We start from the raw sequence: 25,663 nt of genomic DNA on the forward strand, positions 1-25,663 counted from the left end.
TGTGTGTGTGTGTGTGTGTGTGTGTGTGTGTATCGTACAGTAACGCCATCTACAAAAGTAGAGGGAAAGTTTATAATTCAGTTTGGCGAGCAATTGGGCACCCTGGGGTCCCTGCATTGCCCTGGAGGCAAGTTAGCGGCAATTCGAGGTCTAGGCAAGTCTAGGGTGCGTTCCCTTAAATTAAAGTCAAATGTGATGGTTTGGTAGTAATTTATCACAAAAGAATAAAGTCAATAAAGTAGCGGTTCAAGAAGGATTTGTCTAACGTTATCGAGCAAGTACTAATAACAGGTATGAGACTGATTCTTTGATCCGTGGGATTGTAACACGAAGGTTATAAACATCTGGTTGCTGGTATCCAAACGCTATGAAGACTCTCTTCGACCAGGCAAGGGTGAGTGTCGCGTGTGTATGCGAATGTCAAAGTGCACAACTGTCTCGCTTGGACGATTTAATCACCCTTGCGTTGATTATACTGCGAGCTGGACTGGTATATTCTTTGATAGATTGTTGTCCAGAGACGGGAAACATATGGAGGTTTCATCATGTGCATGTCTAAGTACATTGATACGAGCAAATGCACTCTGGTATTAAGTGTGCCTACTCTTGCCTGGACCAGCCTTTGACTCGGCCTCATAAACTGAAGATTCAATTAAACTCCTGGAGTATAGGACGTATATACAAATTAAATTTTCTTTAGGTATTGCCAAACAGGGTACATAATTTCAAGACTAACCGTAGCCATAGAGGATGTTTGAGAGTTAGTTCAATTAGAAAAGATTTATAGTTGATGCATATATTAAATAATATGCAAATATATATTTATAGTGGTAAGTCAATATTTATTTCAGATTTTGTCAAAGATTTATTTAAGATATTTTTACAATATTTTGAGATAACTTTTATATTTCAGAATTTAGATAATTCAGAATCTTCAAGCGATCAATTATAATATGACATAATTGTTAGTCAAGTGCCAGTGCAAGTGTCATGCAGCTGAAAATAATCATGTTGTACAATAATGAATGACACGTAATAATACATAAGACGAGTAACTAGATTAGTAGGATAAGTAGAAAAGAGAACAATGTCAGTTCCTTCCTGCTCAACAAATAAAGGATTGGACAATGAAACTACTAAGGAAGAAGTAGTGTATGGAAAATGGGAACGTTTTACTAATTGGGTGCATTGTATATGCATCGTTACTTTCGATCTTGAGTTGGGTCAAGCTATAGAGGTGTGACCACACACATTTACAGAATTATTATTTTAATATTTAGTTAACAAAATAAAATAAAATGCTTTTGCTAATCATATTTCTTTTTTTACGTGTAACAGGCAATTTATCCAAGTCATGTTAAATTATCGGAACAAGAGAGATCCAATGTTTGTTACTTAGCTTTTCCCGATTCCAATTCTGGATGTATGGGAGATACTCAGTATCATGTAAGAATAAGACAAAATAGTAAAACGATGCAAGAAACTAATGCTCTCAAGGAATATGATAGGAAATCACCTTCTTTTCTACAAACTGATAGAGATTATTACTGGGGATACGTATATTTCCGACAAGTGAAGGATAAATCGTTGCCAAGAGGATATTTTCAAAAGGTGTGTTAACAATTTGATAAATTTGGTGCAATTTATTTAATTTGTAATTATATTTATTTAATTTGTAATTAATATCACGCTTTCAGAGTGTTGTTATAATTACAAAACTGCCATTTGTCAATCTGTTCGGTGAATTATGTGCTTTGATCGCGCCAGAATTTTTCGAGACTGGAATAGCGCTTATGGAAGCTGTGGTGCGCGAGGTTGATCACTGGCCTCCTCCAGTTCCAGGCCAAATAGTTCATTTGCCTCTTATCGGAGTGTTATTCCAGGTAAATAGATTTAAAAATTATGTAAATAAAAAATGCAGAACATATGTTTCTATGAACATTAGATTGCAAATGCTTTGTTGTTGAAATAATGGACACAAATGTAATAGTATCAATAAATAATGACTTTGTTTAAAAGTTTCAGATGGATATTTTTTTTATAAAAATGCTTAAAATGTTTATAAAAATACTTAAAATGTCTTTCATCATTTTCTCCACATGCCTGAGCATGACATATACATGACTCAAACTTTATTTAAATTTATTTGTGTCCACCATTTTGATGACAAAACATTTGCGATCTAATTCATAAAAAGTATTATATATGTATATTTGTTCTTTCTTTTTGTCTAATAACACACTCACGAAATTAAAAAAATATTTATAATTCACTTTGTACAAACATGTGTTGTCTATGTATTAAAAGAATGATTATTTTAGACATATATCCCAAATCAAAATTACAAAGCTGCTGTTCCAACGATTGCTGCCATGGAGCACACACCCAACGTGCACGCAACACGAAGACTGATACTGACATCAGCCTATGAGGGCGATATGTTTCGAAGTTTAGCCAGTGTTGTTAGTTACGTGCATTTATTATGGGAATTAGTACTTCTTAGTGAACCAATCGTTGTGATGGCAAGCTCACCGACTACATGTTCCGAGATGGTTCAAGCGCTTATAGCGTAAGTATCAAATTAAAATAACTAATACTTATTATACATCTATAATGCATAACCAGAAAACGTTTTCCAGCATGATTGCGCCGTTGAAGTACTGTGCGGATCATCGACCGTATTTCACTATTCACGATTCGGAATTCAAAGAGTACACCACCGATTCTCCGATGCCACCTGCTGTGATCCTGGGCGTGACAAATCCATTCTTCGCAAAGACGCTGCAACACTGGCCGCATATCATTCGGATAAGTAACGGCAACAATAGCGGTAAGTTCTATGGCGCTAAAAGGTTAGCGGTATGTGTTCAAGATTTGATATTTCAGAAGATCAGAAATATAAAATCAAGAGATCTGAAAATCTGAAGGTGCTAGACTCGAAGCCTGGTGTTTACACTCAGTACAAATCTTTCCTGCAGAAAGACAAAACTATACTGAAGAAATTATTTAGGGGTATTCAAACAAAACGGCCGGGCGAAGTGCAGACCGCGCTTTTGAAACGTCATCTTATAGAACTCACGGAGAGCTTCATGATTCCGCTTGAGAGATACATCGCAACCCTTATGCCACTACAAAAGAACATATCACCTTTTAAGGTAATCCATTATTAGGGATTAATGATTATAGAGTCAGTTTATGTAATTGATGACAATGATTTTTTTCAGGCAACTCCTACACCACAAATGTTCAATCCAGATGACTTCCTAGCTAGTTTAAGCAGCTCCGGTCCTCAATTAACTACAGGTATAAAAGGCGATTGGGTAGGACTCTATAAACGATTTTTTCGATCACCGAACTTTTCCGGATGGTTTCACACAAGATATATGGAGTTGAGTCAGCAGTTGCAAGTTAAACAATTAGAGAAATTATCGCAGGCGGTATGAATGTTCATTTTTTCTTTTACATTTTTTCATAATTTTATTATAAATTCTTATCAATATAATAATCATGGACAGGATTTAAAAACGTGGGTACAAGGGAAGCAAGAGGTGGAAGTAGTCGATATGATTCTTAGAATTCGCCAGAAGTTGGAGAAAAGCTGCATTGATGACGTACCAATCGATAATTCGGTAAGAGAGAAACTGCGAGAGAGAATAAATGACATTACGCATGTATTGCCGGATGATTTAAAGGTAATTTTAAGACATGAATCTTGACAGTACGAGTACGTTATTAATTACAAAACTCGCTAGCGTTATATTTATTTCTAAGAGCCCGGAACGTATTTAAGTACATTCAAAAAGACGTAATTGAGAATATCTAAGATTAAATGCTCTACTCCCTTCCTCTATAACGTAAATGAATGAACGAAAAAGTTATAGTTTATAGTTTGAGTATACGATGAGTTACATTAAAAGAGGATGCTGTTATATACGTACTTTAATCTGTAACTCGAAATACTCGTCACGAAATTAACGGATTGATGAAGTAAATTCCTTGTATATATAATACAAACACATGAGAAATTAATCGTGGAAACATTATCTTATGTGTTTAGCATATCACTTAACTCTTTGAGTATGGAACAGTATCAAAGTGTTTTACGTAGCTGGAACTCAGCTGATAGTAACAAACACGGTCTTTTTTTCGCATCGAATTTAAATATCAAGAGATTGCACAACACATAGTTAGATTAAAATATTTGCCTTAAATTTATGGTATTATTTATTTATACATATTTACATAAATTTATTTGTATATAAATTATTTATGGATAAATTATTATTAATATTTCATGGAAATTAGAAAAGAAATGCATTGCACGTATATACGCCCACAATACTCAAAGGGCTAAGTATGTCAACGCTTTTATACTTGAATCAATGGTATTTCGTATGATCTTACTCTATTAAGCTTGACTGATTATAGCGCGGGCGCACGAGCATTATTTGATTTTCTTCATAATGCCAACTCAGTAGCTTCCATCCTCTACTCGACCAAGTAATTTTGATCAATGATTTTATACATGCGGCGATCTTTTTTTCTTATCAAATACTGGTAAATACTCTACTTGGAGTAGTCAGCGATAACAATAATCGTAATCTCATGAGAATAAGTATAAATTTCAACTCAAGTGGAATGTATGAGATTGAAATGTTAAGTAATGTACATACATTTTTTGAGATCTGTAAATATTGATACAAATGATACGTATATAATAAAAATTTATTTTAATATATATAATAAGATATTGAATTATTAGAGATATTTATATCTACATTTATATGTAAACGATTTGATATGAGTATTATAAAATTTTTATATCTTTTTTTCCGTAAACATCTTTATTTAAAATATTTTGTTAGGATGGTATTTTGTAATTAGGTAATTTTGTTGAAAACGGCGTGCGTAAGGTAGAAGAAACATTAGCTTATAAGAGGTAATATTTTATTTTATTTTATTTCTTACGACTTTTGTATTGTTACATTCTCCCAATTACATTAATAATTTTTTCAATAGTTTTATCTTAATGCTTGCGTCATTATATTTTCATTATAATATTCGTAATATATTATCATACTTTCAATAGAGTCTCAACAACACACATATATATGTATATATTTATCGCGCAAGTGTGACAAATATATACATATATATATATTTATCCATATGTATACATGTATACATATACATATATGTATATATAGGTATCGGGTGTATGTTCATTTTCTTTTTCTTTTTATGAGTGTGAATGCACAGTACCGTAGGATAGCTTTATTACACAATTAATTCACAGAGTTCACTTTATTATTCTGCCGAAGTACACCTTGATTTCTGGCCATCGCGTTTATCTCCTGTCGCTTTCGCGGAAGATAGGATGACGTTTCTGCGCGCGAAAAATTTTATGTCATACAAATCTCGCGTTTTTTTTTTTAAATCACTTCGGCCGGTGTGTGGGAGAGAGAAAAAGAGACGGGGAAATTCTTTTTCTCGCGATTTTATGTATTTGTACAGTCGAAGGATCTGGGAGGAAGGGGAACAAAGGGGTCTCCCTTGGGCTCCCTCGAGAACCCGCGCATAATAATAAAGAGAGCGGATAAATGCGATTATCGCCTTTGCTTTACTTCGACAGACTTAGGCCTGGGTGAATTGCGCCTCCTTAAGTAAATCTTACAAGCCTATCGACTAAAAACACGAATGGAAACTTTACAACGAGCTTCTCTTTGGGAAAAGATGAACGCGGATGAAGCAGCGTTTTTTTTTTATTTCTTCATAGGGCTCGCGCGGTCACAGCCGAACGCGAGCGGACTTTTTCTCGGGTTGTGAGAGAAGTATTGATATAATAATACATATCGTATAAGCCGCTCGCCGTGCGGTTTCTGGAGAAACGATCTTATCGCATTACCGTGGTACTCCTTTCATCCCGGGGATGACTACTTGAAAGGAGGGAAAAAGTCATATAAATTGACTAAACACCTGGATTTGGCGTGCAACGGCGCACGACGCAAAACGAACGTCTCAATGGGAAACGCAAATGCCGACCTGCTCGATGATTGTTTATTCCCAATTTATTAGTCCTCGAACGGGATTTATAGTGGAAGACGCGGACCTTTTGAAAGATTTACAAAATAACAATCTAATGCGCGAAGATTTACTTTTGTGTTAAATACTTTATTCTTATCGCTGTTTTTCGCGATTGTGAAATGCAAACATTTTAATATTTTCAGTACACATTTAGATAAGCGTAATGACCTAATTCACATTCTTGTGATACAAATCACTAGTCAAACAATTTACATTTAGCATCAGATGTACGATAAAAATGTACGACAATGACTTATTCAACAGAGTTCATCCGCCAAGATTTATTACAGATAATTAGACGTAAATAATAAAACTGTATAAGAATAGTAATTAAACTCATGGGTCCATGTTTTCTTTTCCTCACTATAAATCCAGTTGCTTTCACTCGTTCGCTTCGATCCGACGTTTGTTCACCTTTTCGCACGTATCTCGCGTTCTGCCTTTTGTTACATTCGTGCCATTGGCATTACGATAATGATCTCGTTATAGCATTACTTGATGTTACGTTAACATGCGAACGCGACAAATTCTTCTTACAGCTTGAGCTAGACCCGTTTGTCTGCACGGAGAAGATATCCCGATAAAACTGTCGTGTTCTTCTTTATAATTCACGTGAAGATGCTACTTTGTGCGATTAATTAATATTTTTTGGTAAACCGTAGTTTCGCGTAACACGAGATTTTATTGTCGCAAGAATCTAACTCCAAAAGTCGTGTTTCTTCCCGTTTCTTCGGTTGGCAGAGGACAATTGGACGGTATGTCACACCGAGAACAATGTTGCCCCAACAAAATGTTGCACCGCGCGACTTTCGCAATCGAAACTGAAAATCTCATTCCCGCCGGCGTGTTTTACGAGATAGGGCTTGAGCTCGAAGCTTGTCGTAACTGTCTCGAACAGAGTTGTAAAATACACATTTGTGTTTACTTATCATAATTATCTTTATAGAGTTATTACGGCATATGTTTAACGTCAATCCTTGTGAGTTGACTTACGACTCTGTTGGGAACAATTATGACAATCTTTGTGCTCGAGCCTTTACAAATGAAACAGCGTAATATATGCTCCATTAGAGTTTCTGTCAATGCAATGATTTATTACGATATTTCGTCCGTACAGACAACGCGAACATGTCATTCTTACAGCGTATAATTCACTTTGACACAATACAAACAACGCATAACGGAACACTTCCGTGATCGACAAGAACGAATTTAAAGACGACACATTCTCCTTTCAACATCGTCATCGTTGTCGTCATCGTCGCCGACAACCTTCGCATCTTATCTACGGATTTCGCCAGAAACATACATGCCGAACAAAAGACATCGCTAAATCTAGTGCCTTTCCGCTTTCCCAATCGTAAGACATTCCGCGCAAAGTCATGATAAGTTGCATCAGATTGCAGATATTAGTCGAATCAATCTTTGTCTTTGACACGTTTTCGTAGATTGTATCGCTTCTCAATCGGCAATAATTACTAGCAATCAACAATGAAAAGCGCCGTTGCGATAAAGCGTCGGCTTGTAAAGAAAGGATGACGACCAACGGCGCATTTGCGCTTCGAAGCGTCCACTTACACGAGGAGTGGAGATCTTTTAGTACATTTAAAAATTATGAAACAATGTTTTTCATAATTATTCGAGAACCGTTAATTTTGTAGAGCGACCTAGACTCGCAAAAAATGCACCACCGACCACCGTAATTGTCGATCCGCACTCGAAACGGTGTCCTTCGGCACACGGCAGTGTAATTTATCTTGAAAAAACTGTCGATCCTTCGATCACGATGAAGAGCGTTCGTGTATAAGAACAACCGTGTTGCCGTGCATCTCCGTCGATCAAGCTTCAAATTAATTTTACTTTAATATCACACAACTTTGAAGATATTTATTATTACAATCAACATTACGTTCTCGGACAAGAGCGCCCGATAATTGACATAAGCTTGTGGTGTTAATTAATTCATATATGTTCTCCAACATTTCTCTCTCTCTCTCTCTCTCTCTCTGGAGTTACAACAACTGGATGTTATTTTGTAGTTAGAAGCACAAAGATTCATACGAATGTGTATATTTGATGAAAATCGTACGAATACGTGAGTCTTTCTGCTGCACCACCAAGCTGTAAAACGGCGGTGATGGAGGAAAAAGAACCATCGTGTTCATCGTGTTCGAGGATCGTAAAGAAGCTGCTTTTCTTTTCGAGAAATTAAAAAAAAAGAAACGAAAGGAAAACGATGGGTAGACTCTCCTCTCTATTTTTCTTGCTTTTATCCTTTATATAGCCACGATCTTCACGTTTGTCACTACAGCTGTGATTTTCCGTGTGTCGGAAATATTTCGTGCGGTTTCCGATTTATATCCTTATACTTTATCCGATACACGCTTCTCGAGGACGAGACGAACCTCAAAGAATCTCGCGTCATTTTTATTCGCGTTTCTTTCCCTTAGGAGATCGACGATGGATCGAAATAAAAGGAGGAATTCTACTGAGACGCTCCTCTGTAACTACATTCTCTCTACGAAAGGGCGGTTTCATGTATTCCATTTTACCGGGGTTCATGCGGAGACAGTCGTGAGGCAAGCCAAAATAAAACACGATTCTCGCAGCTTCTTCACGTTGAAGAAGCCAATACGAACGCGAAAAGAATCCTATCGATCTCAATGACTGGACTTCTAAGTTTTCGTGTCAATATACGACGACGATGAGAGATTGCCGTCCTTAAGTAGTAACGACTTCTCCACGTAACGAATGAAAGAAAGTACAATCGAAATCTAAAAAAAAAAAATTAAATCGCTCTTGTCATTTTAGTCTTTCTTCTTACATATTAAAGCACGAATAGAACAAGCTGTCAAATAGGTATAAAATAGATTCTCCTTAAAAAATAGCGTTACGATATCGTAAAATTAACGCACGCACAATGTGAACCTCAATCCATCGGTCGATTCGATCTCGTAGAAAATAAAATAGTTGATCGACGACTCGATCTTCGCAGAGTATCGCTGTCTTTCATTTCTCTCCTTCTTGTACGGCAATGTACGGTCCCGATCAGGAGATTAACGAGAAACTAAAATAATGTACAAAAGAAATTCGCGAGCTTCTCTGTATCAGAGAGAAAGTTCCAATGCGAAAACCAACACGCCGATCTCGCTAATCGCGCGGGATCTCAACGTGAAGCGACCCTCTTTATCCGGTCACGAAGAGGATCTCCTCGGCTCACTTGAGGTCCTCGTCGTCTTCGTTGGCGAGCAACTCGTCGATCTGCTTCTCCCAGTCATTATCATTGGCCGCGATGTCTTTTGTGGCCGTCGCGACGCTCCTCTCCTGGCCGCTGCTGCCACCGTTATTGTTCCCCGTTACAACCTCGTAATCCTTTAGCTCGGCCTCCAATTCACGTTCCCAATCTTCTTCTGCGGAGAGGCACAAGCAGCGTTGTAGCTATTTTGCAGAGAGGGCCACACTCTGGTCTTGTTTGTCTGTCTGTTTCGTCTGTTTGTGTTTCCGCGCTGAATATCTGAGTTTCTTGTGCACGGAAATTATTTTATGTGTTTAAAGTGTGTACCTGCATGAGTGTGTGTGTATATGTGTCGTGTAAAGTGTAAAAGTATCAGGAGGGGCAAAACTCAAATTACAGGACTGGAGAAATCAAAGGGGTGGAGAGAAAGAGAACACACGAGAGCAACGGAAGCAAGAGGGAAAGGCTTCGACGTTTGTGTTTCGAAAGCTTTCACTCTGAGTTCGGTTCGTTAAGCGCGTTAAATACAGGGATATGTTAGCTTAAAAAAGAGAGAAAGAGAAAGAAAAAGAGCGAGAAAGAGAAAGAAAGATAGAGAGAGGAGATATTATACGATTATCGAGTACAACGTGATCGCGATCGTGCGTTTTTTTTTTCTTATTCTTTCTACGATTATGTTTCGCGGATGAGGACGACGACGACGACGACGACGACGACGACGTCTATCACACGATCACCGACTATATAACTCTCTGGAAATTACAGCGAATTGCCGGGAGGAGTAGCTAGAGTTAATCACGTTTCGCTTAACGTACTTGTTACAAAAGTGACTGATTCGCAATTACAAAAGTAATTAATCGGAATATCGCGACTTAAACGCTTCGGGAATGCGATTATTCGTAGGTACACTATCGCGAGAATAATCCTCGTTGCGCTCGCAATCTTCAAGCCAACGGTGTCTAAAATCGTGTTTTATATATACAAGTTATAAAAAACAGTAAAATCAATACTTCATACACACACGTGCCGAAAAAGCATGTCGAATGTAAGAGTAAGTAATTTTAGTCCGAGAAGATTATTGTGGAAAAAAAAACAGCCAAAATAAAAAAACATTAAAATGGATTTCATTTTTGGCGACCTGTAGCTCGAGTAAAATTTTATATAAAATTTTATTACAATTTTATATAAAATTTCAAATAGCATTTTTTTAATTCCAGTCGCGCTAGTTTTAAACGCAGGTTTTGGACACCGTTGCGTTGAAATAAATCATCGTTCAAGCGCGAAATTATTTAATATTACGTGCGTACATTTAAAAGTCGTGTGAGAATAAACTAGTGGTAGTAGGCGTCAATAAATATTGCGGCCTCTAAGAATGTTTAATCTTGAATAATATCTTCTTGCGGTGCATTTCCAGTCGCATCGCCTGTCTTATCCCCGTATTACGCTCCAACAGCTAAAACGAGCTTACGGGTAATCCTAAGACTCAGCTCAAATCTACCTGGATGTAGCCATCTCTAAGGAAAGTAAATGATAGAAAATAACAGCGACGGCCGGCCGTCTCGCGAGACGTATTTCTTTTTATTATAAACAAATAACATGAAATACTAAAAATACTTACACGAAATTCGCAAAATGCTTACTCAAAATCGCTCTCCGATTCTATCGATTCGTCCTTACCTACATATGTCGGACGATAATTTCAATATCCCCGACGCGGAAAAGTCGTGCGGAGAAAAAAAAGTGCGCACCGAGAAGCGAAAGTCATAATTCAGTTGTCACCGATTTTTATCGGACTGCACGAAAGCAAATAATCCGATATTTTTCGTGCGCATTTTTACGAAAATCGTCTCCTCCATAAAATTGCACATAGTATATAGTAAATTAAAAAAAAAGAATATAGTAAAATATAAATGCTACAAAAATAGAATATAATAAAATATAACGTGCGAAAAAATCGTATCATTCATTATTTTACTCTTTAAGATAATCATGCTGCGCCTCTACAAATCCTTTACTTGTATTTTCCCATCGATTTTAATATATATAAGTGTAAAGATAATAAAAAGCAATATAGCATGTGACGGATGATGAATTAAATAATACGTATGAAATGTATGACTTTTTCAACTTAAAAAAAAAAAATAAAGAATCAACTTTGCTCATTACGTGATAAAATACTATAAACGTACAAAATCCAAACGCAAGTATTAAATAAAACCCTATAATCTATCTAATCATCATAATACTGTTAATGTCGACGTTCTCTGCGATATTACAATTCTTAACAGAAAAACAGAATTCCTAACGCTACTTCGATAATTCATAGGACATATCGCATCGCCGCGGGCGGGGTTTTATACCGATCGCAAAAGTGCGTTCGTTTTGTCTCCTTTTCCCGACAGGCGTTAAACGCATCTCTCGCACAAATCTCCACGATAGACGCATACAAATCGCTCGTCGGACGCATTTACGTTCTATACCCAATCGTTTGCTGTCCGCGTGGAAAAAAAAATTCGCCGCGCGCGTAATTAATTTGTCCCGTTCCGCTTTTCCCATCAGCGGACGATCAGGTGCCGCTTAAAACGGATCGCACCTCCTCCCCTCCCCGGCAGCCGCCTTTTTTTCGATCGAAAGGAAAACACTACAATAGCTACACCACCCACGAGAGTGCCGGGCACCAGCGGTATTATAGCTCGTTTCCCGGTAAAACACGTATTGTCATTCAACGAATTTTACAGCGACGCGATAAAAATCCGAATGCCCTCCACCAATAACCCACCGAATCTCGCGAAATCGTCTCTCTTGTCTCATAATTTAAGATTTTCAATTCTCTGATATATACTTTTTGCAAGAGTCTGCAGATTTTCTTGGAGCATGATTAATAGTAAGGGGAGACGCAACGCGTTGTGATATCGCGAGGAGGATCACGAGGAGAAATTTCGGATTAACAAATATCGCGTCGCTGTCTTTATATTTTATTTAGCAATAGTATATATATTTATACATATATATTTCTCTTTTATTTTCCTTAGGTCTCCATTTAATTAATCACTTACGAAGATATACTTATAATTAAGTTTACAGTTTGCGCAACGTAATCTCTCGCGTTTCATCAATAACTGCGTTACACTTCCCGATCTCTTTATACTTTTCTTCGGTCGTTATTTCTGCTTAGTTGCTTATTTATGCTTTACAAAGACACGGAGAGAATCGAGAACAGGCTAGATTAATTGAAATTGATACAGAGAAAGAGAGACAGAGAGTGGCAACGGCAAAACGGCCAAACATACAGACACGTAGCTGAATATCTTTTTTGCTACTACTCCGGTTGTGTGTATGTACGTTATTTTCTTTCTCGTTCTTCGTTCTCTCGCGGAACCTCCCTTTTATTGTTGTGTTTGCAACTTGTTTTATTCATTACATATTCGCGTACGCGCGCACAACGTTTCGACGTGACGACGTTTTGTTTATCTAACGTTTTCCTTTTTCTCTTTTCCACTGCGTTTCATGCTCGATTTTCGCGATTCGACGAGCTCAGCGTGTGTCTTCGACTGGGCAAAATTTCAAATACATCTACTCGACATAAATATTCAAAATAAAAAATATCACTTTTATAACATTTTCCAAACTAAAATTGCGAGTATCTCGCGTTAAAAATATTCTTTTCTTCTCTGTCGAATTTTTGCCTGTCCCCGACGCTGTTCGCCAGCGTTTCGCTTCCCACGTCGATTCTCAATTCGTCATCACCGGTTGAATTGCAACGTGAATTGTCTCGTTTCTGGGCTCATTACTGATTCAGGTATTAGCGTTTAATGACAATCGGTGCAATGACCTCGTAGTGTGACAGTAATAATAACGATAACGATATCCACGTCATAATCACGCAGCATTGCGCTGCCGGTTGTATATACGTATGTTTCTCTTGGTTTGCTTAATCCCTTTGCTGCGATACGCGTTACGGCGAACGTGCGCTGATTGCAAACTTGTCTCGTCGAATGCCGGAATTAAGCGTTCCCCAATGCATCGTGACACTTGTATCTAAAAGGATCGCGCAAAAAGTATATTGCGCTTGTCCCGGCCAGCTTGTCTCTTCGAGCCGGTCGTTAAAAGTTATACCCTTAATTGGAAATATAAAAATGCCCTCAGTGTCCGTTCCAAGACATTTCAGCCCTCTTCTACGTGAAAGTAAAATTCGAGAGATCTTTATATAAATCGAGTACTCTCTAAGGTTACTACAAGTCACTAACAACAGAGAGCCTGAAACGCTACTTCACGTGAAAATTTCTCTACTACACTAATTAAATTTATGTTTTCAATGACGGATCTGCGCTCGCGTAATGTTTTTAAATCGGACTTTGCTGCTTCTTACGCGCGTTCATTTCGTTCCGGAATCATAGAGGAGGCGTTTCAACATTTTGCACACAAACTTCTTCATCGATTCGTACTCGACGTCGCATTTAATAGAGCTGATCCTTGCGACTGGCACGGAATCGCGTGGGCTGCCGACGATCGGAAACGGAATATCCGCGAAGAAGGAACACGCTGTTCATCCCGTGGAAACGTTCGTGTCAAGGAGGGGGTGGCTTCGCGATCGAACGTAACAGAAACGGAGCAATAAAGAGGAAAAAAACAGAGAAAGAAAGAAAGAAAAGAGACGGAAATAGGAATGGGAGAGAGAGAAAGAGACGCGAAAAGAAGTTTCGGTATCGCAAGAACTGAAATTGTCAGTTTTCGAGAGTGGGAAGCATGTATATCTCTGAGGGGTGTGCTTTGGATAATGGCATTTGGGGGGCACTCTCCTCTTCTTTTAGGCTGTTGACAAAATAGAATGAAAAGCGGTCGTTTAGTCAAAGCGCCCATATAAAAGAGAGAAAAAAAAGAAAGAAAGAGAGACGTTTAAACGCAACAGACGTTCAACATTGCAACGACATGACGCACGAGGGCACGTGCGTTGCCACACACTAAGAATTCGGAAACAAGCAATTCCTAAAGAAAGCACAGACAGGAAGATTGAAGGGATGTACAGAGAAGCTACGTAAGAAACGACACTAGCTTGGTGGTGGTGTAACACATTGAGAAATTAAGGTCAGGCTTTTCGCGCGGTGGCATTAATTTCATACTCACGAGGAGAGTACTCTTGGACCGTGTCGTGGCACAGATCGAGCTCTTGCATCGATCACCTCGGTGACCCGTTTCCCGTTTTGCTGGTAAGATCAATGAATGGTACATAATCTCTGGCAAGAAACAGTTTTCAAGAACTGCATTTCTTCTAGCCGATACATTTCGTTATTTAACGAGACTCGATTACCTGGAACGACCTCTGCGTTCCTCCAAAACTATACTCGTAAGAGCTATGTAATGTATAATCACATTCGACGTAGATCTTTCTTTTTTTTTTAAATCTAATTTTGTATAGTTAAAGACTTGCAGAAATGATAATAAAAAAATTGCAATTATATACGGATATTGAATTATTTATCACAAACTCCATACGATTAAATACTTTAATTTTGTTTAGTATCGTTCATTAATCGCCAGCAAACAAGGAGAACGGCGTCTTCATCACATAATTATGCAAAATCTCGTTGGTGGTCGTAACTAATGAAAGCCAAGGAAATGGGAAAATCTAAGATTCTCTAGATGTAAATCATTCTAGACAAAGTAATTTCACAAATACTCTCTGCCGTCATAGAAATTCGGAAATTCTCATTTAAAAGTCAAACCGTTCTTCTTGCAAGTACCGCAATCCATTTAGAGACCAAGTCTAGAATTACTCTCGTTTCTTACCATTACCGTGATATCTCTGCGTCTTATCGACGAAGATTATCGCGGGGAGAGCCATGAGAATTAGCGATCGAGACGGCGAGATCGACAGATCGCATCTGATCTTGTGTGTGGGAAAGTTAACGACGACCAACGATCAACGACTGACCTTTCGGCGGTTGCATCCCCAGCTTTTTCATCCCCTCCCGGACCTCCTCGAGGTCTGTGTCCGAGACCCTCATGGTATCGGATACGAACTCGTGACCTGGCGAATCGGCTAGCGCGCTGTTACTGCTCGCCGTCGTGACTCCGGTGGTGGTTGTCTGGCCAGTGGTCATTTGAACTGTTTGCAAGACAACACTGACGGCTAAACTATATGGGTAGGGGTGCGCGTGTATGTACGTGTTCGTATACATGAGGATGCGTGTTATTATGTACATTAGCACGTGTGTTTATGTATCTAATATACTAACACTAAGTCTACTGGAATCTGATTTCGCACGCAAACGATCGGTAATCGTGAACAGGGATGCCTCGATTGTTTGCCGAAGCCGATTGAGTCCAGTTCCAGCAACGCAGAAGCAGAACCTTGATTAATCTAAGCAGGAAAGAGGAATGACAGTTCATATTGATTTAAGAGATATCGTTAAACACACGCGTGTTCTAAATTTTCACGAAGCTGTTAATAACTGTTAACGCGAGTGTGATTCTAAGGAATCTATTCTTGAATCTATATTGCATACGAAAATCTATAATATACGTGACATATATTAGAGGATTTTTTCGTATGTGATATTTTTCAAGAATGTCAAGACTGATTATTATTATTCAGGATTGAGACATGCGCGGCGAAATAGCGAATGGAATCGAAATATTACATTTATATTGGCGACAAAAGTCATCTTTATTCACGGTCTAAATGTCAGAGAAAGTCTCCGGGATGTTTCTCGACGTTTAAGGATACTGCGAAATGCCGCTCGTAAATCTTAGAATGCAAAAATACCATTCTTTCATACCCATCTTTCATCATCTGAAAAATATTTGGGATATCCGTATTCTTCGACCGAATATTACTGAATCTCCAAACGTTTTCTTCCCGATTCAATTTTTCGCGATACACTGGAACTGGAACGAAATCGGATCTTTCTTCCACTCAAAGGAGAGACGAGAGTCTTCGGTTCAATGATCGGAGATACGGTGCGGTGAAGAGATGGAACGTGAAAGAGAAAAAGAGAGAGAGAAAGAGTAACAGCAACCCAAATCCCTATTCACGGAATAATCTTTGGCTTCAAGGATATTTTAACGCGTTCGCCCATTTCCCCATAATCGATATCCCGACTCGACCACCGAGTATTTCCCTTAATCCGTTAATTCATCTGCACCGATCACAATTACATTGTTTGCACAGTTAAAGAGTGGATCACGAGACTCCTACTTCTTCTTTCTCCCTTTCTCTCTCTTTCTCCGATGCCGTAATCCCGATGTGACACCACGTTTCGTGCAAAAGCTCATGTATGGAACGCATTGATACAGATCATTGATAAACTGCTTCGTCCGAAAAATTTAATTCGAATAAAATTCTGTACTCTTATCCTTTCTATCATTTAGTTCATGGTAGAAGGAATGAGATCTTGTTCAAAATCCCTTTTGTTAAACGAAATTAATTCATAATATTTCATGAAAGAACATGGGACTTACTAGTAATTGATACCAACGTAAATTATTCTCACATGAATTTATACGCACAATGAAATTATGTAATATACATGAAGAAATTATTATTAATATATCGTGATATCATGATACATTATGTAATATCAGCTTGGTATCAAAATATCAGCATATCGATTTCGTGCTGCGTTAACTTTCACGTGGATTACATAAATGCAATGCTGTACGCGTCTGAGTCGTAGTAATCACTCAATTTCGAATTCGATAATCTTGTCAAATATTAAAGATGTTAAACGGTATCTTCGGCCGATTAAACTTTAAATTATAAATTCGGGCTTCTCTTGGATCAATACGTTCCCAGCATCCAGCATGATATTTGCACAGAAAACGCACGCCACTACAGACACACCATCTCAAAAACTCCACACCATGCAAAAAGGTCCATCGTGGGACGCTGCTAATCGGAATTGCAAATTAGGCGTAAATGCAGCGCGACGCCGCCGATCTCTCTGCCCTTTTCCACAGGTTGCATCTTGCAGCTTGCATCATTACACCCGGCGGAGTTTATCTCGGCAAGACGTCGTGCCGCGACGTCAAAGGGGAAGTCCTGGCCGCGTAGACAATTGGAATTTTCTGATTTCTTAATGAATAATATTATACTTCAGTCGAAAAATCTGGTCGAATATTGTGTCCAGAATCACGAGTAGAATTAACATATAATAATTAATATCATTATTTTAATTGGACTAATTAGTCTAATTAGACATCTTGATGATTGACATCACAATAGTAAAAGCATTATTTTTAATTTCATTCAAAAGTATATATTGCTCACAATTAAATATAAAATTTTGAATAAATTTCGACTCATTAACATGTATGTATATATTTCAGCGAACACGTAGGATGTCCCCTTTAAGTTTACAGAAAGCTGCGTGCTTCGTAATCGATATTAACAGATCAGGAAGCGCGTCGAGCGACAATGCTCTCGAGCAAAACTAGAGAACCTAATCACGTCGCAATGCCAACGTCGGCGTACTACGCAAACCGTTCTACGTAACAAAGAAAAAAAATAAAACAGAGTAAACGAATTACCTTGAGTATGATCGATGCTATCGGTGCTGGCGAGCGTTTGATTGGGGTTGCTTTCTGCTTGCTGTTGGCTGGCCATCGCGTTCAATTCGTAGCCCTGACGCAGCAAGGACACTCGATAGAAGTAGTTGCGCCAGAAGTTCTCCTCGGATATACTACCGCAAATAGGTCGGATGAGTTCTCGAAATCGATAAAGGGGTTTCAACGAAGGGATCAGGTTCCGGGATCAGTCACGCTAATTAATGTTGCGCTTCACAACGGTGTTTCATCGAAGTCGCAAACCGATTAATCGTCGAGACGATTAAATCAACATAATACTCATATTCCTGCACGGCATTTTCGCGCGGTAATGGCCCTAGCTTGTAGCCCTTGACATTTATATACAGAGGTCTCGAAAGGGAAACGCAGTCAATTTTAAAGTGGTGAGATCAACTAATTGTTCAAATCGAGTAATAATGAGAGAGCAAATTGTGCATTAACTTTTTATCGACGTTTTTATTGATTGCTCGTTATCAATTTACTATAAAATTCTTTTCTGGCTTTTCTCTATTTCGTGCACCGTTTTACTGAAATAAACGAAATTATGAGGACAATAAAATGCATTATTTTCATCGAATGTTACGACGTAATTTAATTCGTTTTTTCACGTTTCGTAGAATATAAAATTAATTGAACATGATCTCCGGTATTTTGAGAAAACAAGTTCACGAGTCAATTAAAGAAATTAAATTATATTTTCATAATGGAAATAATATTTTGATAATGAACTTTATAATTGATACAAGCTTTATAATTTTCATTCGTCGACAATGTAATAATAATCAACATAAACGTTATTTAATTTTTTATTACATATTGCGCGACCAGAATTGTGATTTTCCGAGTGCAATTTTATTTTTGCAACATAAAATACGTATCATAATCATTAATTTTATGTAACATATGTGAGATTATAACGTATACTTGCTTTATGAATTTAGTAAAGTCATTTAAAATCCTAAAGTAGTGAGAATTAATTGAAAAACGTAAACCTATCATTTTCGACATTTTCGTGATATAAAATAAATAGAGTGGAAGAGAGACATTATGGATCGTTATAACAAGGCATATTTTAATCTACTTACACTTTCGGGACAAGCTCGAACCTCATAGCTTCAAGATTCGGATCCAGGGCAAGGGTGGCCTGTGCCATTGGCTGAACAGCTTCGAAATCCCAAGCGAATTCTACGCCTGGTGGTGGTGCTCTCACGAAATTACGTCGATCCTGAAATCCATGAGAAGGTTGAATCCTCGTTTAATTCTGCCGGCTTGACTAAAGCCAAATTCGTGATCCTTTATAACGATGCGCAAGAAAATAGCAAAATGTAAATAAATAAAAATATTCTTTTCTCAAAAATGGAAATATTTTTTCTAATTAATCGCTACCAGCAGTTTCAAATAATAAAAGAATAATTACAGTCATTAAAATAAAAATTATTATAGCAACATTATTATTTCTACTGGAAGAAACGTGTTTATTGTAATTATACCAAAATTTTGCATATATATGTATATATATCGCATTATTTTTACATATTAATTATGCAACACTGTCCCAGAAAGTTATTTCGTTAAGTTATAAAACATATCAGTTCTGACTTTTATTTAAGATTTATTTTTTACGCTACAATTAAATCTAAATGCCTATTTTAGGCGAAAAAAATGAACAGAAATGACTATCGAAAATGTAGTATCGTATAAAATTTTCAATGCGTGTTGCATGAAACTATTTTTATTAATGGCATTCGATGCAGTTTTAAGAGTTTTATATTAGAAAATGTGATGAAACTGGTAAATTAAATAAAAATATTATGAAATGAGAATATGAGAATGTGAAAAATCCAGCGATTTTCATCTCCATGTCACTTCTTATGTGGTATAATAGTTAATAAATGCAAATTTTATCATGCATCGTTATCTTTGTGACGCATACAGTTGGTAAATTTGTCTTATAGTAATAAGTATAGTATAGTCCTCCTCTGTGCAAAATTTAATAACGATGCTCGAAATGCACCGCTTCATACGTCAAATAAAAGTGCTTAAATTTAATGAGGATAGTTTTATGCGTCCAATGTACAATCTTGTGCAATATCTACATAAATAGTTTAGCGGACAAATTTATATCAACAAGACATTAATATCGTAGACGAATTGGTAACTATCAGTCACAACAAAATTTGATCTCTCCAATAACAAAATAAAAAAAGTTTTACACTCTGTGCATAAAACGCTGATTGATAAATAAGATAACATACACATTTTGTACCATATCCAGAGAAATGTTCGCGAATTAGCTTTTACAATTCATAAGCAAATAAAGGCATAAAACAGAATCTCGAAATACGTAAATAATTATTACTGTATTGACATTTTTCGCTGATTTGAAATAAGACAAAGGCGTATTCATAAATGAATAGAAATTTAGAAAGTTTTATGTCCTTCAAAAAAATATACACTTTTTTGTGTCTCGAAGGAGTAACAATAAAGTGCTAAACGAATATTAAAGTATCCATATTGATTACGTTCGTATGACAAAAAGAGGATGAGAAACATAATTACGGTCGAGAGGGATAGGCACTCCTCACGCAACGCGTCCTCATTTGGCGCACCAACCCACGGTGCAACAGCCTCACCCTTCTCGCCTGTTTGCTTACTGGCGATGAAAGCCTCCTGTTCCTTATTGAGTTCAGCAATCAACCTCTGAAATAGAGAATTTATTTTCATGTTAGTAGCGTATCGCAGAAGGGATTGAGTTGGACAAAGGTGCAAACGCGAATAAAATGAGTTTTGAAACCGATTCTAGATTATTAACGCCAGAGCGTTATGCTAACTGGTGGTAGAAATAGCGCTGGGTCTGCGGTAAGTTTCATTTCAAAGCTTATTACTGCATGGATGACACTCTGCGATTTTCCGCCGTCAATTCGTTCTCGTTTGCATCGAGATTACCGAGAATACGTTTGCATTTAACGTGTTCCTGTGCTGAATTGCAGGGATATATGAATCCACATGGTTGACGCAATTATAAATTATTAAAAAAAAAAAATAGATTTTTGAAAATATTTCACGTAAAATTTAAAATTTTATATTTTATGCTCCTTATATAATTACGTAAAACATATTTATATATGTATCTCATAAAAAAACTTAATTCTGTTACATATTTTTATTCAAAACTTATAAGTATAAAATTAGGTCAAATTTCTATCTTCGTCACAATAATTATTTATATTCAAAAGCGATTTATAGATTCCTTTTATCTCGAATTTAAAGCGAGCAAAAATTGAAATAAAATCGATGAAGGATAGTATACGTTACATTCAGGAAGACACAAAGTGTACTGTTTAATGCAGCGTAAATCTCGACAGTTTCTTGCCGCTGCGATCGAGTGAGAAACAATGAGATCGCTCAATTTTTCAAAACGAGGTGCTTCACCATATAACTACGACGTCCCACGCTATACGGAAGTTCCGGATAAGAATTGATGGCACAATTTTATCCTTTGGTCGTGTTCCGATCATTAAACGTAACAAAACTTTCTTCTCGAAGAGAAGACTTTTATCGTGGATAAGAGTTATCTCCTCTCACATATAAAAATTATAAAATATATTTTATTGATCGTTAAAAGCATGTACGTTGACGTAGAGAGTTTCGTCGTGAAATATATGTAGAAACTTATTGATAAATGTTGTAAACGGATTGACGCTGCATAAGTAAATGATGAAAAACGAGCATCTTGTGGCTCAACGATGATTCAAGTATTTCGAGATCCAATTAAACTCGCTTTTACGAGCCACCTTTTTCTTAAAGTATTCCGGTTCCGATTATTTCTGTTTACAGTAGTCGAAAGGTGTGATTAACGAGGATCGGTTGTATTTATAAGGTTACAAATATCTATAAATCTTCTCCCACGCGCACTCGTGTAGATCGAAGAAAATGCCATTATTCGGTTTCGAAAGAAGAGATGTTATAAATACATTTCTCACAGAATTTATAGCAGAAATTGTACTAAAGTTCCAGAAAAAATTTGCATAGTTCGTATAAAAATCAAGCTTTTTGTTCCATGAAGCGATTTACATAATTTTTTCAGAACTTTTTTTTTAATAAATCACGCTTGATGGCTAAAATAGATTCAATTTATTTTTAAGCGGAACTACTGGATGCCAAATTATCCAGAAGTCAGTTTCTTAATGATAAAATTCTCGTTTACATCGCAATCCTTGTTAACACGTATCGGGTTATTGATTTTTCATTTCCGACATGTTTGTACGCTTGAGAAAATTAAATTCAATTTAACATAATTTCTGTTTAAAGAATGAAATATTTATAGATCATTCATGGTAACACGAATACAGAGGTAGATGTAGTAAATGGAATAAAATTGGCGTTATAGATATCGAATCGACGGACTTATTTTCCGATTCGGCGTCGAGATAGTTGCTATTTCATTTATAATGTATGCGTCCCGTTTTTACAGCGAATAGTCACGCGAATTTCCGGCTAAAGTGTCACTAATTTTCTCGTACTATTATTATACTATTTTTCTTTGTGATAACTGTCGATACACGATTCCAACAGCGTACCATTGCGATGGCAATCGCCAAATAAATTTGTAGCATCGCATCGTTGCATTATACACGGAATGGTTGTATGATCCCAGCAGCCGAGAAATTCTCGATGAAATGATTGCAATGCGTGTTTCCGCTCGTAAGCGGGATATTGACTTCATCGCCGATAAATCGATTCGTGCAATCGGTGTATGACAGTAACAAAATATCAGCACAATCTCGGGATCAGAATAAGAAACGTCGTTGTGAGAATGGAGAAAGGAAGGAAATGTCATATGTTCAGAATATATAGAGACTCACCTATATATATATATATATATATATTCGAAGTGTGACATTAATGTAATCTTGGTAATATCGATAAACTAACAAGATACAAAAAACAATTAATAGTAAAAAGAGTATAATAAAATAATAAAAAGCTAGAACGTTTTACAAATAGAAACTAGTAAAAGCTGTAAAATTTTTAGCCGATTCAAAGACTAAAATTTTAATTAAATACATATTTAATATTGAAAAATAAGTGATTACATGAACTGTCTGTGCACAGTTTAATGAATCTCGTAAAAGAATTATAATCGATAAATCAAGATCTGGAATAGAACTTTTATCTCTGTTTTCTTTACGAAGCTTAATGCATTAATTGGTTATGTCAAATGTTACGAAACTTTAAATGTCGATGTTGTACTTCATAATTTCGCGCATCTCCGCAAATATATTTGTACAAAGGTAGTCTTTCAATCAAAGTGAATCGATATATCGTTTCTCACGGTAGATTGAATTTATTTGCGTTAAACGGAACATTAAAGAGCTGAACAGCTGAAGGGTAAAAGATATAGTACGTCAAATCGATTCTTAGCGATTACAAACGAGCTCGACGATTAATCGCTTCCTGGCTGATTCTTTTCGGGAATCTATTTTACCACCAAGATAGATACTATATTTTCACACCTTAATGTGCCATCACAAATTTGATTTATAGCGTCACGTTGACGTACACGGAAAATCACTGAAAGTGTGTCAGCTATTGTATAGAAACTAACAAGAGCTATTCGTATGCCAATCTTTAGGAAATCCTATAAGTCTCGATTTTATAAGAATTGAAACCTTGAAAAGAAAATTTATAAAACAATGTACATCGTATTCAATCTAAATTAGAATAAATATTGAATCAGATTGCTTCCAACTTTCTTTTCCCACGGGATTGCAACTTTCAAAAAATGAACAACTTTTAAAATATCTACTACGATGCCGTCGTCAATAGTTTCTGGTCTTTTAAACGTTATTTTTATCAGAAAATTCACAGTTTTATTACAGAAGTATCTCTTTTATCGCTATATAATTATATAATATACTCGCATAGTTTTTAATAACTTATCTTCCCCCTCCCTCTGTCCGATTGAGAAAGTTGCATAATTATAATATTGCATTTTCTAACTTCTTTCTTTTAATTTTCGACTATATTTTTAGAACATTCCGGCTATTATCATTTTCGAGAGAGAAAAGACGCCTACAAAATCGCAAGAATTTTATTTAAAGAAGTCAACAATTTTTTATGTATAATATCTAGTATAATTCTACGGATAATTTATTTTAATTTCAAGTTTTTAATCAAATAGAAATTTTCATTCGCTTTATGATCGATCTGTGATGAAAGCAGAAATAACTGATTATCTCCAGCGTTGCTATGAAAACTCTTCGTTCGAGATGCTCGAATTTCTCTTCAACGACCTGACGCCGTTATAGAAATCCATTACAGGATCTGTCAAGCCAAGAGACAGCCTTAAAATAATTTTGATCATGGTATGACCGCGATCGGTGTATGCAAAAAAAACTATGTAGAGCAAAAAATTGGTATTGCAGTCACGCGTTATAGAAAACGTGACTCGCATAACAGATCGCAAGTGTTGATAAATTCCGGAAGAACTATGAGAAGATGAAGCAGTTGAGGAAGTAAAATGTTAAAGAAGTAGATACAAGAACATCAAAGCGTCGAATGATTATAAGACAGAAAGGTAGGAGCGAAATAAAAGTTGTGAGATGCAGTTGATATAGAAATCAATTTTTGCCGTCTGCGCATTTAATAATATTCGATATTGGCTTATATCGAATAAACGTAGAGAAAAGACGTATTCTTTAATTAATTGCGATCTATTTAGTATAATTTTAATATTTATTACAATTATTATGTATATTTCAATTTATTAAATTTCATGATAAAGCTTTAGAAATACTACATACTATAAAAAAATTATAAAAATAGAGATATTATAATTAACGATATATTGAAATATTCAATTTAATATCATATATGGCAGAAATTTTTTTGAGCTCTAATGGCAAATACAATTTAAATATTTAATACACTGTGAAATTTTAATCAACTATTAATATGTATCAATTTACCTATTATAAGGTTTATAACTTGATTTGTTACATATACTGCAAGTATATTTATATTATTTATTGCATGGTGACAAGCGAGATGATTTACATTGGGAAGAATTGCGTCATTTGAAAAATTGATTACGCTGTCGAGTATCATTTATCAAGAGAATGAGATAGAAGAAAGGATATTTTAGTCACGAAGAGCTTTCGCTGCAGTTTCTTCCTTTGTTGGCCATAAGAAGTCGATTGCATACTCATTGCTGATTAGGTCGTCGCAATATCGACGGAACGATGCACTCGCGCAATGCGCTATCAAAAAGTCTTCTCTGGAATCGCCGACGCCCGCGGACATCTCGTCTCGACATTCTCGTATATATGTCTTCGAGTATCGATCGAAATGTCGATAGTTGACAGAAGTACACGATTACGGGGCGGAAAAGCTGCTCGTAAAAAGAACACTACTTGACCTGACAAAAAAAGAGTTGGATACTTTCATCAAGACAATTCGTACATTGTCTTTTCTCTTTTTTTATCTCAGATTGAGATAAAGACAGTGCCGCATCGGAGGAAGTATCGTATGAAATTTTAATATTCGAAAGAAGATCAAAGTAGAAGGAACCTGAACATGTTCATGAGAATAAACGACTTTTCTTTGGCGTTGTTTACGTTTTAATTAATGACGTATTGGTAGCCAAGAAAAATATGCTGCAACATGACTCAGTACGACGAAGCTGATAAGATCGACAAAGAAGATTGAAGCGATATTCAAAGTTAATTCTAAGCATAGAGTACAGTACGGAGATTGAACGCGGAAATTGCGTTGTAC

The 25,663-nt window shown here is 36.5% G+C and overlaps 2 protein-coding genes across 6 annotated transcripts in view; one reads left to right on the forward strand and one right to left on the reverse strand.

The window, feature by feature from the left end:
- The first annotated feature begins 16 nt into the window (after positions 1-16).
- On the forward strand, positions 17-4,177 carry LOC108765062 (protein DENND6A). 3 transcript variants are annotated; one of them, XM_018513564.1, is made up of 10 exons: positions 17-394; positions 507-830; positions 914-1,237; positions 1,339-1,611; positions 1,698-1,883; positions 2,322-2,569; positions 2,640-2,830; positions 2,887-3,155; positions 3,225-3,437; positions 3,516-3,716. In XM_018513564.1, the coding sequence occupies exons 3-10, from the start codon at positions 1,088-1,090 to the stop codon at positions 3,714-3,716; spliced, it is 1,731 nt and encodes a 576-aa protein (XP_018369066.1). In that variant the 5' UTR covers positions 17-394; positions 507-830; positions 914-1,087. The 3 variants fall into 3 exon arrangements, with proteins under 3 accessions (XP_018369066.1, XP_018369067.1, XP_018369068.1); XM_018513565.1 differs by lacking the exons at positions 17-394; positions 507-830 and having other exon boundaries at positions 1,088-1,237; positions 3,516-4,177; XM_018513566.1 differs by lacking the exons at positions 17-394; positions 507-830 and having other exon boundaries at positions 1,088-1,237; positions 2,890-3,155.
- A 1,258-nt stretch (positions 4,178-5,435) lies between these two features.
- Sap47 (Synapse-associated protein 47kD) overlaps positions 5,436-25,663 on the reverse strand; it is a 73,463-nt gene continuing 53,235 nt past the window's right edge. Inside the window, exons 5-9 of one of the 3 annotated variants that reach the window (XM_018513567.1) lie at positions 20,444-20,584; positions 18,970-19,109; positions 17,849-18,000; positions 15,252-15,425; positions 5,436-9,494 (exon numbers count right to left, since the gene is read on the reverse strand). In XM_018513567.1, coding sequence (XP_018369069.1) covers positions 9,301-9,494; positions 15,252-15,425; positions 17,849-18,000; positions 18,970-19,109; positions 20,444-20,584 — 801 coding nt within the window. In that variant the 3' untranslated portion in view covers positions 5,436-9,300. Of the gene's footprint in view, positions 9,495-11,480; positions 14,132-15,251; positions 15,426-17,848; positions 18,001-18,969; positions 19,110-20,443; positions 20,585-25,663 lie in introns of those variants that run through there. The other 2 variants (XM_018513568.1, XM_018513570.1) reach the window with 2 other exon arrangements.

This window comes from Trachymyrmex cornetzi, unplaced genomic scaffold (assembly GCF_001594075.2).
Source record: "Trachymyrmex cornetzi isolate Tcor2-1 unplaced genomic scaffold, Tcor1.1 scaffold47, whole genome shotgun sequence".
In the NCBI taxonomy this organism is placed as follows: Eukaryota; Metazoa; Arthropoda; class Insecta; order Hymenoptera; family Formicidae; genus Trachymyrmex; species Trachymyrmex cornetzi.